This window comes from Chinchilla lanigera, unplaced genomic scaffold (genome assembly GCF_000276665.1).
Source record: "Chinchilla lanigera isolate Chin_1 unplaced genomic scaffold, ChiLan1.0 scaffold00004, whole genome shotgun sequence".
NCBI lineage: Eukaryota > Metazoa > Chordata > Mammalia > Rodentia > Chinchillidae > Chinchilla > Chinchilla lanigera.
The window spans coordinates 18,956,293-18,974,913 of record NW_004955405.1 but is presented as its reverse complement, the minus strand read 5'-3'; the positions used below and the strand labels follow the sequence as shown (position 1 = coordinate 18,974,913).

Below are 18,621 nucleotides of genomic sequence, written 5' to 3'. Positions count from 1 at the left end.
CACAGGACCATTACCAAAGCCAGAGACTATACACAGAGGGTCAACTAATATTAGCAATGTATAAAAGTTAACTACTTAAAAACTAAACTAGCCAAAATAATTAGAACAAATTAAAATTACAAAAATGTCTAAGCATACACATTACTTTTCTTCAGCAAAGTGATTTTACAAAAAAAAAAAGTCTTCTGTTATTGATAAAAGCAGTCCTTAAGATGGTTTGCTCTGGCATTAAAGGAAAGAAATGTACCCAAAAGTTTTTGACATGGAGTTGCACGGCCATTCCAAACACAACTGTGGAGCACAAGCCTTTCGATTTGCTGCCTGCTGAATTGTTCAAAACCATGTTTGGTGACTGAGGTTTGCTTTTAAAGATACAATATGTGGGGCTGGGATTCAGTTCAGGGGCACAGTGCCTGCCTGACAAGCATGAGGTCCTGAGTTGGATTCCCATACCCCCAAAAAAGATATAATGTGTGTTGTGAGGGGCAACTCATATTGGGATAAATAGAAGAATCACTTGTGTTATATACAGTAGTCAAACATCCTACAACTACAAGAGCACTATTAGACTACTTCTAGAGACTTTTCTTCAGCCCTTAAAGAATCTGGAAGTCCCCCAAAAGCTAGCCCACACTGGGGAAGAAGGGACTCCTAAACATGTAAAATAAGCAAATCTGTGAATGCAAAGTAGTAGGTAACATACTCATTTTCCATTCTTTTCAACAGCCTAACGTACATAAAAAGGCATATATAAAGCCATAATACTAAACAAAAGTACATGAGGAATGACACTGATTTTATCATAATAAAGATAAACCAGAATTTAAAGTCTCCATATAATTTCATAGCATCACAGTATTACGTGGAACATTTTTCACTAGTTTCCATATATAAGGAAGACTTACTATTTTGCTGATTGATGTTACATGGGTCCACTATTGGGACATGGACAGGTGCAAAACAAGTAGAGGAAACTCTCCATGCATTGGCGTGAAGTTGTGGGGTTCCTTCTATCATTCCTGATGGAGAACTAGGAAGCAAAGCAACTGTTCATCTTAGTCTCTCTAATTTTATTTGTTCATACTTTTCAAATATATGTGAGAGAATAATGTTTTTCTTAATGTGCAAAAGTATCTTAAAGTCTGAAATTTTCTACAGTTTTAAGAATTACAGTGCTAGAACTTCCTGTTGTTGGAAGTTTACATGTGTCAAAATATGGTCACCTGTGCATTTATTATCTTCTCAGCCTTATGAAGGAAACATCATTACATCCATTTTATAGAGAAAGCAAAGCAGAACGTCAGAGAAGTATTAAATTTCATTAAATGAATACATGGCAAAGCCAAGAATCAGACCTACTTCTCACTGAGTTGACTGAACATGATTCACAAAAATTTTATATGTCTGGTTTGGGGTGTACATGGAAACAGAGGTGTGGGTAGATTTTATGATTCTTTTTAGGCTGAAAACAAATGCCCCAAACAATTAATCTATAGTTTTGATTCATTTTATCAACTTCCTCTAGGATCCTACCATGAAATGAACAAGCAAACCAGATGAAAATTGAAAGAAAAGTTGTACAAAAGGACCATTCATCCATGTTTGCTCACTTTTTCAGCTTCCTCGGCAAATTAAAATGGAAGAGAAACATCTACCTCGCTGAAGTCAGACTTCAAAAACCACAACAATGCTTATGAACCAAATTCGCAGTTCTACCTCCAACATTCAACATTAACATTAACTAAGAGATGATCCTGTAAGGACCTGTGCCAGACACAGTCAAAATGACTCATAAAAATCAAGGAGGACTGTGTCTCCTGCAGGGAGCTTTGATCACACCATGAGTCCCACCTGAGTTAACTGCTGCAACATGGCCAAGCAGAAGAGCAGTCTTCACCTCAGTTCACAACAATATCTTAAAACATTAATTACTTTGGCAACAGCGTAGCTCAGTCACCGCTAAGCCTGTGGAGTTGCTCACCACAATAATGAACAGGAAAGAGGAAGCTGCACCAGCCATTCCATGGTTCTCGTCCCTTGCCTCATTTTCCCATCCTTCAACATCAAACCATCAGATGATTATAAGAAATACCTAATGGAAAATCTGGTGTTTTTCAAATGAAGACACTGGCACTCAGAGAAATTGTGCAAGTTGCACTGGCCTTTTCTTCTCATTCTGTCCCTTCCCTCCCTTCTTTTCCCCACCCAGGGAAAACAAAACAAGTTAGGGTGATGAATGTAGTCAGCATTCCCAGGAGGACCTGACCTAGAGCCCAGCTCTCTTATTTCATTTTTTTTTCTCTCATTGTTTACTTAAAACAATAAATTTTTTAAAATTCAGAGTCCAAATGTAGACCCATTTACTTATTTATATCATTTTATAAAATAACCTTTCAGCTCACCATACTTGACTTACTGTCACAGGACATGTAAAATAAATTTAGAATTAATATTTTCCATTACGCTATGTTTTCAGATTCCCATTAACCTTTGGGAAGTAAAGAATTTTAACTACTTAAATTGGAAAGCTAAACAATGTTGGAAAGATACCTCTGACTCTGAAATATTATCCTGCACCCTTATCATGCCTGACTGTTTATGCCTGGAGGAGACTGGTGCCTTAGAAAGTGGCAGACAGATCTGCCATCTGTTAAACGTTCACTGCTAACCCATTCTGACAAACAAGACAGAGAAAGCAGGCTTAATGTCTTTTCTGAATATCTTAGCCAAGCCTTTTAACACAGTTTTTGTTTTGAAAAGGTGATAAAGATATCAATATCTCTGACCTCCAAGTAAATAAAATTTTTAAAAATTCCAAAAGCAAATTAATCACACAGGAGATAAAGAAACTCTCTTCATAATTTTTTAAATTCTAAATGTCAGTTCTCATAGCCTATCCAAATTCTCTTCTTGATGTTCTATTTGACTGCTATATACAAGATTCCTGTAAACACAAGGCTGAAAGATATCCTTATTCTCATGGCCTGTGCAGTTTTTCTGTGGAAACCAAACAGATAAATGATGAACTTTCATAGATACCAGTTAGAATTAACCTTGTCTGGTAGGATATAAGATAGCTTTTCAAAGCAATAATGTCTGAGTTGGATTAAACAATAAACAAATTTCATGAAAAGGATTAGCAGGAGGAAGAACCCCAAGCAGAAAGAATATGTGTAAAAGTGCTTTTTAAACATTATTTAGGGCATAGCTTCTCTATGAAATGTCCCTCAGCAGTCAGTCTACAGCGACCTTCTCTAAACTCTTGCTATGCTTCTAGCCACAACCACAAAGCACAGTACAGCTTTTTAAAAATTACCTCAGAATTTTTAATTTTTCATTTCCTAATACCTTACCTCGCACTAATATTTCCTCTTAACAATATTTTTATTAACCTGTTACTGACAAAATTGTATATATTCATGGTGTAGAATGCAATTAATGAAACATGTACCCACCTTGACATGGATAAACCACACTAATAAATATAACCATCACCTCACATACTTACAATTTTTGTGTGCGAACACTTAATACCTACTCTCTTAGCAATTTTAAATATAAAACCTATTAACTCTAGGCACAGCTGTGCACAGTAGATTTCCAGAATTTCATCTTGTCTCACTCAAACTTTGACCAGTATCACCCTTCCACTCACTTCTCCCTTCAAATCTTGACAACTATCATAGTTGGACTTTAAATTTACATATTTCTTAAAGGTTTTATCCTCTCCTGATCTGCAACACTAACTCCTTGAGGATGAGAACACATCATCCTGCTTAAATTGCTTAGCGTAGTATTAGGTACTCAAAATATCTTCTCTAAATCACACCCTGCTCTGTTCACAGGTGTGTGATAAGAAGAGTTCAGATGCGTTTTGTTTCTTTTCTTCCAATGGACCATCAACTTTCACAAATTCCAACTAACTTAGATATCAAAATATGTTTATTATTATCACTTAGCTTTCATAATATCTTTATTATCTTTATTATAATTATCTTTATCATTAGAACTACGTTTAGTACCACATGATATCAATAGTTTTAAACTGACACTAATACAAAATTGTATTAAGATTTTTTAAACAGCTATAAGTTCTCAAAAATAGAATAATGTTAATCTGATATGCTGTGGAGGAGAGCATAACAGGTAGCAGTCATCACACAGGCTGAGTCACACTAAATTCTAAACCTAGTTCCAATGTATGAACTTCTGCAACCGACATTGAATGATTTATTTGCCACTTTGGTTTTTTTCCTTATCTGTAAAACAAAAACAGACATGAGGGGGTAGCTATACAATTTAAATATTGATGATCCAAGTAAAGCTCTTGGAACAGCGAACGCTAAGCTCCTATTAGTTAAGTAAACATTTTTAATGAATTTATATCCTCTAAATTACCGGTCATTAAGCTCGGTTGGCCATACATAAATCATACTTACAGAAAATCATCCCTTATGTTCCCATTAAAAGTGCCACACAGACCTAATGTTCTTCTTTTCCATGCACTAGTGAGCTGGATATAAATCCTTTCCCCATCTATAGCAAACAGGATCTTTAAACCAAATGTAGTTTTTAGAAGAATAAATAAAGATGACAGTGTTTGAATTTCAACAATTCCTACAGGAAAAGAAAAGATATAAATCACTTTGAGATTCACAGGCAGTGTTCTGAAATGCTAGAGTATAACATTAAGGCTTCTTTTAAGCCATTTGGGAGTGCGGGAGGCAGGTCTCCAGTTTGTCCACGTGCTCCAGGACCAACTCTTGCCACCTTATGGATGCTTTCTGTTCTACTTTTCCATTTCCCGTCTACTTCCTAATTGTGATAGGCTGTCAAGCTAACATGCGCTCTCCGCTAGCAAGCACCTCCGGAGGAAAGCATTCATCAGACATTTGAAATCTGATCTCTTTTTCCTCAAAAATTCTATATTTCCTTAAGATCGATAACAAAAAGAGGAACCCACACTTCTTAATAAGCTCCATGTGATGAAACACAATTAGAGATAAGAAATTTGTATTCAGAGTGAACCAATGTGTTTACCATCAGATGTGTTCTCATCACTTTTCCTGTATCTTTATCCCAATATTCACCTCAGTCTAGTTACTAACGCCAAAAGTCTGAGGACTGTTTTTTTTTTTCAATCACTGTGTTCCTTTCAACCTTCCAAACCAAGCCAATCCATTCCATCACTATGTTCAGAATATTTGTCTTCTAAACATTTTTCAGCCTTTTCTCTTCCAAGCTCCATTGTCACTGTCTTTGATCAGCTCCTTGTGTCTTGCACACCCCACTTTATGTAAGTGTTGTCTGAATCTCTTGTCTAGCATCTCTCAAGGTCACTTTCATACTCTGTCATTGTAGTCTACCATACAAACAACTACAACTCCTTAAAACACTGTTTATCAATTTGAAATATATGACATTGACATCTCTGTACATAAAATCATCAAATAATGACAATCTTAAATTCAGTTCTATATGAAGTGTAATTTCCTTAGCACGACTCCTGAATAACATGAGCATGTAGTTTGTGATGCAAATTGGATGATTTCTGAGAGTTTTCACTCTCCGCATGAAATGAGAGCGTTATTAACAACTGTACTGCAATGTAAGCTTAAATCTGGCCTGTGTTGGGAAGCTGCCATGTGTGATGCTTGATGCTAAGCTTTCCCAGCCCCATCCCCACCTACCTTCCTGCACTCATTTCTGGACTTCTTGGCCTCTGAATGGTGTAGCTAGCTATGGCAGACTAGTGACAGTTCCTCCTAAGCCAGCTGCACGAGTCAACACCTTCCTGCTCTGCCATGGAACACTTTCCCTGTCTCCTTCATCACAGGAATTCCTCAATTGTAAATGCTCCATGAGGCATCGCCTTCCTCAGAAACCTTGCTGGCCTTTCCAGCATGACATCCTGGGGATGGGTGGGCTGGGCCTCACCTCAGCACCCCAAAGTCTTTATGCATATTTTTGAGTTTATCACATTTTATTGTAAGCAGCAGTTTGCTTATCTCTCCTCTCTCCCAAATTCTCGGCCACTCCAGGTAAACACTAGTTCCCATAAACACAGTCATTGCCCCTATTTCTAAGGACCTGGTGATACACAGGCATTCAGTAAGTGTTACGTAATCAGCCAATGACAAAAGGGAGCATTTAGGTTGCATTTATTACTCATGTACAGAAAGCAAAGTATTAACATTGCTTCTTACCATTCAGATTGAAGCCTTGATTAGGACTGGTGAGGATTTGTCCTCCCCTACTGAGGGTGACTTGTTTACTAAAATCATCGTCCAGAATTAGAGTTATAGACTGAAGGCAGACCAAGCCAAGGTTCTGCATACAATTCAAAGTATCCATGGAAGGGATAGGAACAAGACAGAGACATGGGATGAGATAGACAGGAGAGGGGAGATGAGAGAAAGGAGAAAGAGGGAGAGAAAAAGAAAGAAGAAAGGAGAGAGTACATGTCAATAAGAATTTCTGTTAGGTAGAAAGCTGGAACATAAGTGATATAATAAAATACCTGTTACATAGTCTACTTCATATAACCCCATTCCTAAAAAGAAATCTTTCTGCAGTACCTTAAATACGCTTTAAGCATGCATACATAAAACATTAAATAAAAATGTTTTCAATAAAATACCAATAATTATTTCCTATAGCACATAGTTAAAATACTTTTCCAAATTCATTTCACTGGTATATTATTTTTTTTTTCCAGTACTGGCAATAAAACTCACCACCTCGCACTTGCCAGGCAGGCGCTGTGCCGCTGAGCTAAATCCCCAGCCCTTCACTAGTATATTAGACATAAAGTCAGTAAGGAAAATAGCTAAGAGGTTTAGAATTTTATTTAAAAAACTAATTCAAACCCTAATAAGCTGCAAATAAAAGAGTCAAACCAAAAATAAAGTACTTCAGAAATTTGGTGGAAATAACTATTTTGTATTAGAATAAAACTAGAAAATTAAAAATTTGCCTAAGTTTGAATACCTAACTGAAATATGAATGAAAGTTCTTGGGTTTTTTTATTATGTGTTTATTATTTCAGGAAAAGAGCTAAAATAAATATTTTAATAGGTTAAGAAATTTATCATGATCTATTTAGAATGGTATGAAACTTAATACTGTCAAAATATCACCTGTGTACCATAGCTTGTTTGGAAATAAACAAAAATTTAGGCCATTGTGAAATCAGGCATGAAATGTTCAAAAACTGTACATACAAATACTGCTTTAAAATAGAGTACAATTAAATATTTATCCACTCTAAATTATATTTGCTTTTACATTTTAGTATCTCTGAAATCAAGATTCATCATTTAATCATTGGTGGGCCATGATTACGTGTAAGTATTTTTTTCTTTCTTTTGTGGTACATAAGAATAGCAGTAAATTTTAATCAATGTTGTCTTGGTTTTGAAGAAAATAACTATGCATTCGTGTTACCATTCTTAATCTAGATATGAAGTTTAAATTTGAAGAATGAATGTCGCTCTAGTCATTCTGAGATGTTGTTCTTACCTGCTCACAGGGAGCTTTCTGTAAGGTAATTGTGAATTTATCTTTTCCAGTTCCTTTCACAAGGATGTACTGACACATGCCAATAAATGAATAATGCCGTCCATCAAAAGTTGTAAAATGGGAATCACCCACAACAGAGCATCGAACTGCCAAAAGAAGAAAGAGAAGAAGGAGGAGGAGGAGGAGAAAAGAACAAGAAGAATAAGAAGGAGGAGGGGGAAAAAGAGGAGGGAAAGGAGGGGAAAGTGGGAGGGAAGGGCAGAGGGAACAGAGAGCGAAAGAGAGGGGAAGGGAGAGAAGGAGGAGAAGCAGGAGGAGGAAGAGCGGGAGCAAGATCTCAAATAGGGAGGGAAGGAAGAGAAGACAAGGACGAGGAGGAGGGAATGAAGGAAGAGGTAATGGAAGGGCAGGAGAATCAGAAGGAAGAGAAGAGAAAGGGGAAAAGGAGGAGGAGGGAAGGAAAGAGAGAAAGAAGACATAGAAAAAGAAATTAGGTTAATTCTTAAAAGCAGGAAATCAATTTAAGGTAAATAGTCATGCATCAATAAAACATCTAAAGTGTTTCAAATTTCCTTGTTTAACAAACTTACTAGACTACATTGTTATTCAATTTAATTTGAAATTTATTAAATGTTAGTTCTTCCACATATTTAATGAATATTATAAATTATTTAATATTATAAATGTCATCATATTTACACTATTTAAACAATTTTTAACAAAGTTGCCTACTCAGAACTATCATTAATTCAACTTTCCAGTTATCGTCTAGGTATCTGTATTTATAGTCTATTATAATCTGTATTAATTATGAGATGTCTTTATAATAATCACTGTTCTCTTCATCCCCAGTTTAAAAATATTAAAACATTTTCTTAAAAAAATTCTAAAAGGATTACCTGGACAGTCATGCTCGGTGCAGTTCCAAATGCCACCAACACAAACGCTATATAAAATTATTAAAAAGATTAGTCTACTGATATATAGGGACTGTAATAGTATTGATTAATGTATAAAACTTGTCATGTATAAATATATAGAATAATCCAGCTTGGGAAACACCCTACAAAACTGTAATTGCTTTGAGCTGAATAACACCTAAATTATTATCTGTTGTGCATCTAGTGTTAGTGTCACCAGGCACTGAGGAGCAAAAAGAGATGTCTTCTATGTAAGGTAAGTGCTACCTCCCATCTTTACAAAGTCAGGAGTTTCAGAACGTAGCAGCAAACTTCTGATGGCATCCGCATCTAAGAACATAGCAAGTTAATCGAATTTCTTTTATGTACACTGATACCAAAGAGAAAAGATCCTAACTACAGGTAGGTTACTGGTTCTTAGCTTTCTTTTTATGTAAGACTATACAGGAGGGATTTCATTTTTAACCATAGTTTCAGTGAGTTACTTTAATATGAAACTCTCTCTTTGTAATCATGATCCCAAACTAGCAATATAGTCATTTTTAATGACCCAATGAGAAGCCCATGAATACCATCAAGTTCTAAGTATAAAAGTGCAAATTAATGATGATGAATAATAAGAAAATGCAATAGACTCGCCATATGGGGATAACAATTTATAGAATTACCAAAGGAAGTTGTAAGAATCACATCATAAAAGAATATGAAGATAAACCCTCCAAGCAGTTTAAATAAAATGCAAACTGCATTCCAGTATTTTAGAAAGAAAATAAGCAATAAGTATATTCTCTTGAACATCTGTCACAATAAAGTTGGTAGCTAATTAGGCAACTAGAAGTAACTGACCACAAATTGATCACATACCATTCAGTACACTCTTGTTCAATTTTTGAACCAACAGAATAAGCTAGTCCATGGAAATTACATGGACAGTTTTCCAAAGATATGCAAGTTCCATTGTCCATTATGAGACCTAGTAAAGAAAAACAAGTGTCACATCTCAAAAATAATAATAAAGATTGTTGTCTCTGAAAATAGCAAATCAACTAACTTGTTGAACACCTGTGAACCATCAGCATTAGGAATATAAATTTCCTTACTTTCAGGGAGGATATAGTAAACCAGCTTTCAGCCATGGCTACCTCTGGAGGGTCTAGTTCAGCAGATGTCAAGTCTTACTGTGTGATTTGTCATCAGATACTCAAGTTTCAGCATACAGAATGAAGAGAAGGCAGCTTAACTGTGTTTTTGAGTGTGAGGAAGAAGAGAGAAAGGAAGGAGAAAGTATATTCTCAGTTTAGCTTCTGTTCGTTCTAAAATGAGAGAAATTTAAGCTAATGTCATACACATAATAAAGAGCTAGGCAAATCTACTCTATGGTGCACTACACTGGTGCTGTGATTATTACTTTTCTAACATGTAGAGTGCATTGAACCAGAATTTAAGCCAACCACGTTGATCTGCACAGTGTTTCAGTCAGCTGAACTTTTTCATAACAACACTATAGGAAAAAGTGTTGGCTTTTGTTTTGAAGCATGGGTTTATATTCTGGTGTAACCTCATTATCTTGGTCCTGGATGGTAATAGCTCAGGACAGGCACGGGCTCACCATATGGCCCTGACAGAACAGCGGACTGATGATAACAGATCCTGTTCTGACAGATCCTCACTCATATTAAGTATATGACATTAGAAAACTCGCTTAACATATCTGGGATTCTATGATTTTAATCTGGAAAAATAAAAGGGTTTGAAATCTACAGTCTTCTTTCTAAATGTCAATCAGTATAGTAACATCATTACTACTTTTCAGTTCCACCTCTATCACTTACTAAGCTGCTTTTCATTTCAAATGTTAAAGCTACATTAGGACTAAGATCATATCATGAAAGACCATGAAGTCTTTTTTTCTCAAACTGACCTTCATCTTTCAAAACATAACATTATACAAATCATGAAGATCATAAAACTTTAAGAGAACAAAATATTAGCCATGGGAAATTTAGGTTCATAGTTCAGGTATTCTGGGAAAGCTGTGAGGTAATGAGACTTGAATGAAAGAAGAGCAACGGTTCCTCTCAACCACTTTAAGGATCAAATCCCACAAGGGTAGGAAATTACAACAGCCTGTATGTCCAGGCAGAGGACAGCAATACCACACTGACCCTTCGGTCCCTGAGTCCTAGGGTCCCTGAATGCAGAAATGGCTTCCTCAGGAGGCACTTACCATCTGGACAGTAACATCCATCAAGACAATGGAGATTGCTCCCAAGACACTGCTTCTCAAACATGCAGGTAGGTGGGCAACAACTGATACAATCCCGATGGACAAAACTGTCGTCACATTTATCAGCTAAAATGGGCAAACGAGAGAATTGTCAGCTAATTTTATTAGCCTCTGTTTCAAACCAATCACAGTGTCTCTAGTGCATGTGAATTTACAAATCTTTTCTCTAGTGCCAAGTCTAGGACAAGACTGAAAGTGAGGAAACTGCACAGAGCTTGAAAAATGAAAACCGTACTGCATGCTGGGAAGTCCTCTCTCCAGTCTTGAATAGGGTAGCCAGCGTGAGAACAGGCTCTCGCATACTCAGTGGCTGCTCGACAATAAGTTTCATCATCGTGGGTTCTAGGAGGAGAAAAGACAATGCCCGGATGACAGGAAGTACGGATAGAAACTCTGCCTTAGAGCCATTGATTCTTAACATCCATGAGTGCGTGGTGAATATTCCATTATTAACTGATGTCAATATGCACGTCTTTCATAGTATATGCTTCTAGGCACAGTAATGTAGAAAACAAACAGAAATGGCATCCCCAATAAATAAGCCCAGGTATATTGACTTCATCAAAATCTTTCAAGAATTTTGTACTTTTTTTCCAATCAAGAGATAACGACACTGAAAGTCATGCCTATTGTAGTTATTAAATTTTTTAAAAAGAATAAAAATTAAACAAATAAAAACAATACAGAATTTCAAAACAGGATGATAGGAAATTATCAACAATTATTATATTGCATATTGTTATCTTCAAAGTAGTTGTTCAGATTACCACATATAGGCATGCAAAATTGATCAATTAAGCATTATTAGCTATTAAATTTTTATAGACATATTTCTTACACAAAGCAGAACTTCTAAAATCTAATAATCATTAAATTCAGATAAAATGTAAATCTCTTTGAAATGGACAAAATTCTACCTCCACAAAAATATCAAGTATACAAATTGTTTCCAGACACTGTGCTCTGGTGTATCCACAGACTGAAATAAAATCACTGCCAGTAGCACTCAAAAGCATTTTGATGGCTTTTCATCCTTTCCAATAAGATTCCAAAATACCTTTGAAAGATTACTCAGCATTGCACTGAAGGTTTAAAAGAAGATTTTGAATTCTTTTGCTAAATCTCTATAACTTTATAAACATTTGCTAGAGTAAATAATCTCTAATTGTTTTATTGTAATCGCTTCAGGAGCTCCCCAAGCAATAGTTTCTTCTGGGGTCTTCAAATTCCTAGAGCACTGTCAAAATAAACAGGTTTATAACAAGGTAGAGGGGTTGTTTTGCAATCTAACTCAAACTCGGAATTGAACAGTTAAGTATCTTTAAAGACCAAGACCTTCAGAATGCTCCACTTTGTGAACCTTAACATTTTCAGTGTCTCCATTGTGAAAGTCACCATCTCAGGTTGCTGTTCTCCTCCGTGACTGTAACTAGAGCTATGCAGCTTATCTAGTTCAATTAACTGAGTTTTGGAAGGAACAGAGGATGTGAGCATATAAACTTCAGAAGCTCAAAAATTCTACAGTTGCAAAGAGTTTTTGAAAAACAGTGTAAACTAAAAATTGTTGAATCTTTGGAAAGACATGAAGTTCATGATTAATTTAAAGTAGCATATGTTTCCTACAATGAATGGTGGTAATGAAAGCTAGACAAGTAAGCAAGCACTGGTTTCTCAACACAGTGCAAGTAATATTAAAATACCTAGCATTTGTGAAGTGTCTTGTTACCCTAGGAACTATGCTAGGCACATTAACAAGTGGCATCTGGTGAAAACTAATGACAGCTAGGTGGGAATGAAACTACTATCCCAATTTATCTAGGGAAAATGAGTTTATTTTTCTATTTTGGATGTCAGCTGGGGTTTTCTTGGTCTGTTTGGGTTTTTTTGGTTTTTTTGTTTGTTTGTTTGTTTGTTTGTTTGTTTTTGTCTTTTTGAAACAAGGTTTCATTATGCAGTTGAGGCTGGCTTTGAGCTTACTTTGCAACCCAGGCTGGTCTCAAATTTGCAATGATTCTCCTGCCTCAGCCTCCCCAGTGCTGGGATTATAGGCATGCACCACCACACCCACCTTAGATGTCAATTTTAATAAGGAAAATAAGCATTAAATAATATTTGTTTCTAAGTCAATCAACTTTAATGTGTCAAAATTAAAATTATTTCCTTGCTGCCAAGTTTGTCAGTCTTGGAAGCAAAAAACATAAATTTCAAGAATTGGTATTGTACTGTGTTTTCTTTCAAATTCCAACTCAAATGTCATCTCTACTGAGCCTCATAGGCTATCTCTGATAAGTCAGTATTCTCCTCCACATACGTAGTACTTTGCATTTAAAGCACTGTATTATTGCTGCAGACCTGACTCTCTGCCCCTGTAGAATATGAGTTACTAAGACAAATGCTATGTCTAAATTATTTCTGTCTCTCCAAGTGTGACATAATGCTCAGCTCAGAATAGATCCTCAAAAGATGTGTTGAATTGAATTCATAACCCAAGCAGGAAATTAATCTGTGTTCAGCCAATTCACACTTCACTCGTGGTACAGAATTGTTAGGATTCAGTTCTCTAATACAAGAAATGAAGAGAATCGTTCATTTCCTCTTGAATGGGAGACAGATTGTAAGTAAGTCTATATGTGAAAGAAATATTGAAGGGAGTGAAAAGCTAACTCTGGAAGCTTCTCGCTTTTATTCTCTCAGCACCCACGTACTCAATTATGATGCCCCTTTTCAGGTATTACATGCTTTTTCTGCCCCCAAACCAGCCTTTCTGGCTAAAACATAACTATTAAGGTGCCAGCTAATTTAAAGCAGTACAAGGTATTTCTCTATCCTGCTTCTGTGTTTGCCTTTGAGAAAGCAGCTTCAAAGGCTGAAGCCTAAAGAAATCAGCATTCAAAAAGAAAAACTATGTTAATTTTTCAGAGATGAAATTTCATATGAAGTAGATATGGCAGTGTCTGCTTTTATCACTAGTTCCTCCTTTTTTCACTATTAGAACCCACACTTTTGCAGTGGTTTTGGCTGTCTACCCAAAGGCCACCCTGGGGGCCTCCTCTGCGTCTCGGTATGCCCATGTTCCTAAACTCTGGGCCAAGGGCTAGAAATAGAAGTAAATGCCAGTCCTCTATAGGCTGTCTGCTTTTCTCAGGCCTAAACCATGGACATAGTGGAAAGCCAGCGGAGGCCCTGCACTTTCAGACAATACACTAAGCCAGGGGAAGAAGTAGCAACAACAGGGCAGAATCATTGGGCAGTTCATGAATCACAGCTGCAGTATCAGTCCAAGGGCACAGGACAAAATACCAGTTGGAACTTTTAGATGAGAGAAAAATAAGCATTCAGTTCACAAACACTTTGGCCACTGAAGTAGCTAAACAATCTTAAATGCAAAGAATGACTTTCCTGGACCTACCAAACGCTACTTCTCCTCAGCCGACATGAGAAAGGGGTGCTAAAGATGCTTAGGATAAGGTGGTGGAGCAGACTACAGGATAATGGTTGAGGAAGGAGTCACTGTGGGAAAATAACTATTTTTAATTTTATGTCTATGACAAAATAAGAGCCTATATATGGGGGTCTTCAAAAAAGAGACTGAGTGAAAGGATAAAGAAAACATAAATAAAAAAATGAAACCAAGCAGAAAATAAAAATTTTAAAAATATATAAAGTAAGGTCACTAATCATGATTTCAGAAAGAGAGAACTTTATTTCAAAGCTTCTGCATAAGTTCAGGAATCCTTGCAATTTAGAAACTGTACACATAAATCAAGACACAGTGACACTGTGCTTAAAATTGACAGATATCATAAATAACTGCATTTTAATATTTGGAATATATCTTTATATTCATTATCTTTGCAGTGATCTTAATTTTAAAATAGTGATTACAGGTAATACATCATACTATCTAAAAACCTCTTTTTGTTTTTACCCTGTATAAACTTAAACCTCTGAATAAGTTACCCAAGATTCCATTTTTAAGTTGTTTTCCCCAAAGAAAACTAGTCTGATCTTTTTCAAAAGAGTTCCACTGCATCATTTGTGCTTCCTGAGATTAAAAAAAAAATAAGGAGACATACAAAAATTTCTTGAGGCATTCTCGAACCTTCAAGGTGGCTTATCATATACACTTGATAATTTAAAAAAAAATAAAAACATCACTTCCACAATGAGTAATGTATTATAAATCCTACAATGATAAACAGAGTATGATGAATTTGTTGCCTAGACAACCACTTATTTCAGATGTTCTCAACATGGGACACCATGAAGGACTTTGTGACCTGGAAAGGAAAAATATTACACTTATCCTCAACTGAAATGTTTAAAAGTCCCTGTATCCTATTCATGTTGCTATGTAAAACATTTAAGAAGTATAATAAGCATTTAATGCCTATTAGTACAGTTTATGTTTTGCATTTCCTGTTACATTTTGTAAATTGCTCAAATGTCTAAGTTACAGAAATATACCTCCCTCCTCTTTTTGCATAAAGAAAACATTGCAGTTACTAATTATTTCACTTACTTGCAAAGATCATTAACACAGCTGGCAATATATAAATATGGATCAATATATTCATGGCAGCTCAGAAAAGGAAACTGCAGTAGTATCTGACACTTGAAGAAGATTGCCTGCGTACAAAAGGAAGCCAGTCACCAAAACATGTTTAATGGTATATATGCCGTCTCAATTTTTAACTCTGAGAATTCATTCTTATCAAGAAAGAGAAGATAATTTATACTTTTAAATTTTAACCAACAGCTTTGTCACTACACATTTTCATGATGAATACTGCACTTATAAAACTCATCACATTCAGTACTTTCAAAATAACTTTAAAGTTAATCTCTATAATAGCAATTATAGGGGGCTGGGGATTTAGCTCAGCGGCAAAACCGCCTGCCTGGCAAGCGCAAGGTCGTGAGTTCGGTTCCCGGTACCGGAAAAAAACCAAAAAAAAAAAAAAAAATAGCAATTATAGTTCACAGATTTAATATTTTAATTATGTGGCATCTCCACTTACAATGTGTACTGCTAAATATACAATAACATGAGAACATTTCATGTCTCACATGACATACTTTTTCATATCAAAGTTACCTCAAATGCTGGCATTCCACTGGAGCACGGGTTTGGAAAATCTGAGGGTATAGGTACACATTTGGAGTTGCTGGGAGTTTGCACTGACCAACTATTTGCAAACATAGCAATGTCTTCTGTGTAGTCCTCTATTCACACAAACACACACAGATACTTTTTATCTATCATTTCCCACAAATATAGACACTGTTCTTCAACTTTAACTTTCAGGTCAAAAAGCTAAATTCAATAACTTTATAAGTACCTATGTAATATCAAACTGTAACATTACTTTAACATATTAAAAACAAATTAAAACAAAGTACCAAATGAAAGTACCATTGGAGAGAAAAAGCAAATTGTATTTGAAACAACATAGAGAAGGAATTAAAGTGAGCTGGTCGAACACAGGGGGAGTGAGCAAAATATACTGTGAATGTTTAAATTTTTAAAATATATTACAGTAAAAACAATCGCCATGAATCCCATTCAAAATACCCTCCCTTACTTTACACACACTTATCCCATCATTCTTGGTATTTTCTGAAGCAGCTCTGGAAGTCCTCTTTTGTGAGTGTCTTAATAAGGAGTGATAAAAGAATGGTGAATGTTGCTTCAAGGGCCATCCCACAGCAAAATAGACTCACAAAAACATCACAATGTGTCTTCTTCACCTGATTCATGGGATTTTGCACCATGCAAGTTCTGGCTCTTCCCCAAAGTCACCTTGACCATGAAAGGTAACTGTTTTGGATCAATAGAGGACACTGAGACAGCCACAACAACACAACTAAAGATACAAAAGGGGACTTCCAGAACTGCTTCAGAAAGTGACAAGACTAATGGGATAACTATGTCAGAAGCAAGGGAGAGTATTTTTCAAGAGGATCAATGGCAATGTGGCCTATAGTGATTATTTTTTTAAAATGGAAGCATTGATTATATTTTTATCATACCTTGTACACACCAGGAAAATGTTAACTACCCAATGCTCCATTTGTCTATAGGAGAGAAAAATTCACACACAAAACTAAGAAACACAAATAAAAGTTTACTGTGAAATTTTTCAGACAACTCTCAGTCCATCTGACATTAGTCAGAACTGTAGGGAAGTTGTAGTTCCATTTTGAGGCTCCACAACAATAAAAAAAAAAATGTTTGATTTCTTCAGGACATTTCAAAAAACAGTCACAGTCACATACACCATGAAAGACTAGAAAAGACACCTTAAGCAAAGAACACTAAAAGTGAATCAGCTTCGTTTAAAATGATGAACAGTGGTTCAAAATATGCTCAGGAAAAGAGCCCAGTATTAAGAATCTGAACCAATCCCAGCATATTTAGGGGCAAAATTTAGGCGTTCCTGTGCAAGCCAGCATATGTTTTAGTGTGAACTTCTCAGGACTCGCAACTCCAAATCAATTTTAAATTGTTTTGTCATATGACCTGTGAACAAGTTCAGGGCCTGATATAGAAACTAATCCTGCCCTACATTCAGACAAAGAGCGTCTCAAATCTCAGGGACTTGGCAGAACCAAACTAAATGCCATCTCAAAGCTCCAACTAAGACAGACTTCAGAACTGAGCTCTGTACTCTTTCTACCACCCAGTGTGGCATTGTTCTAGGTCTTCCACAGCTGACAATCTTACACCACTAATAAAATCTCCAAAAGGTGAGCCACACTTCCTAATCATCCTCAAGATAGGTAGATAATTTCTGAATGCTACTAGCCAATGTTGGGAGATTATTTAAATTCATTATCAGAATGCTTTGCTCCCCGGAAGACTGAATGACCTCGCACCTGTACTATCTCCTACTTCTGAACCTACTGCACACCTCCTATGCCTACCACTCTGATTTTTTCTCAACTATCTCCAATCATACTGGCTTTGTTATGCTCTTCAAATGCCCAGCCCCCTTCCCACCCTAGGACATTTGTTCCCACTCCTCCTTCTTCAGAACCACCCTGACTTCAGATCCTACTTCCACCTCCTTCCCTACTTCAACTAGGTCTCTTTTCACTTGGCCTTTTCTGCTACATGATCTAGATTAATGCCAAATATAGCTTGCTCTTTCTTTAATCTCCTTTTTCTGCTCTTTTTCATGGTTGCCATTGCTCATAGCATTATACTTTATTTTGTCCCTTTATTCATTTTATCTTTTACATATGTGCTACATGAACAGAGAGAAATTGCCTTAACTGTTCCATTGTTACATCCCTCATGTAGTATCTGGCATGTAGCAAGTGCTTAAAGTATATTAGCTAGATAGGGGAGATTGCAAAATTTGTTGAATGAGAATCCCAGAGCTGACAAATTTATCTGGTCTCCTTCATTATCTCTGGTACTGCTGGGAATGTTACACACTGAATAAAACATGGGCATGCTCAAACGCACTCATTTAAATTGGGACAAGTGATGTTCATTTTAAGTAAATTTATGGTCACATTTTATTTCAAAACATCATTTTTTAAAGTCTAAGGAAACAAAATATTTCCTAATGGCCCACTGTTTTGATATTTATGCGTGAATTTTAATGATACTGAACAACATGGGCAGTTCCTTACAGTTCATTCTAATTTCAGATTTGAACAACATAGTTACTTTTTACTACATTATATGAATAAAAGAGTCACAAAGGTTGTTCATCATTAGACTTTCAAGCCATATCTACTGGTGGTCTGGGAGACTAGAAAATTAAAATTATAGCTCTTCCTATGAAATATGCTCTATGTAATATATCAGTGTTCATATGTGGACACTTTTGGTAGTGAAGCACAAGCACTGTTAATTATTATCTTGGGGAAGAGGAGGAT

At 36.0% G+C, this 18,621-nt stretch overlaps 1 protein-coding gene across 1 annotated transcript in view; it reads right to left on the bottom strand.

Annotated features, from left to right (window-relative positions):
- Positions 1–18,621, bottom strand: part of Otogl (otogelin-like) — a 128,656-nt gene that overhangs the window by 89,070 nt on the left and 20,965 nt on the right. Inside the window, exons 9-18 of the mRNA XM_005374364.1 lie at positions 15,827–15,954; positions 15,251–15,357; positions 10,964–11,070; positions 10,669–10,794; positions 9,306–9,414; positions 8,421–8,467; positions 7,522–7,667; positions 6,207–6,330; positions 4,440–4,617; positions 906–1,030 (exon numbers count right to left, since the gene is read on the bottom strand). Coding sequence (XP_005374421.1) covers positions 906–1,030; positions 4,440–4,617; positions 6,207–6,330; positions 7,522–7,667; positions 8,421–8,467; positions 9,306–9,414; positions 10,669–10,794; positions 10,964–11,070; positions 15,251–15,357; positions 15,827–15,954 — 1,197 coding nt within the window. The remainder of the gene's footprint in view (positions 1–905; positions 1,031–4,439; positions 4,618–6,206; positions 6,331–7,521; positions 7,668–8,420; positions 8,468–9,305; positions 9,415–10,668; positions 10,795–10,963; positions 11,071–15,250; positions 15,358–15,826; positions 15,955–18,621) is intronic.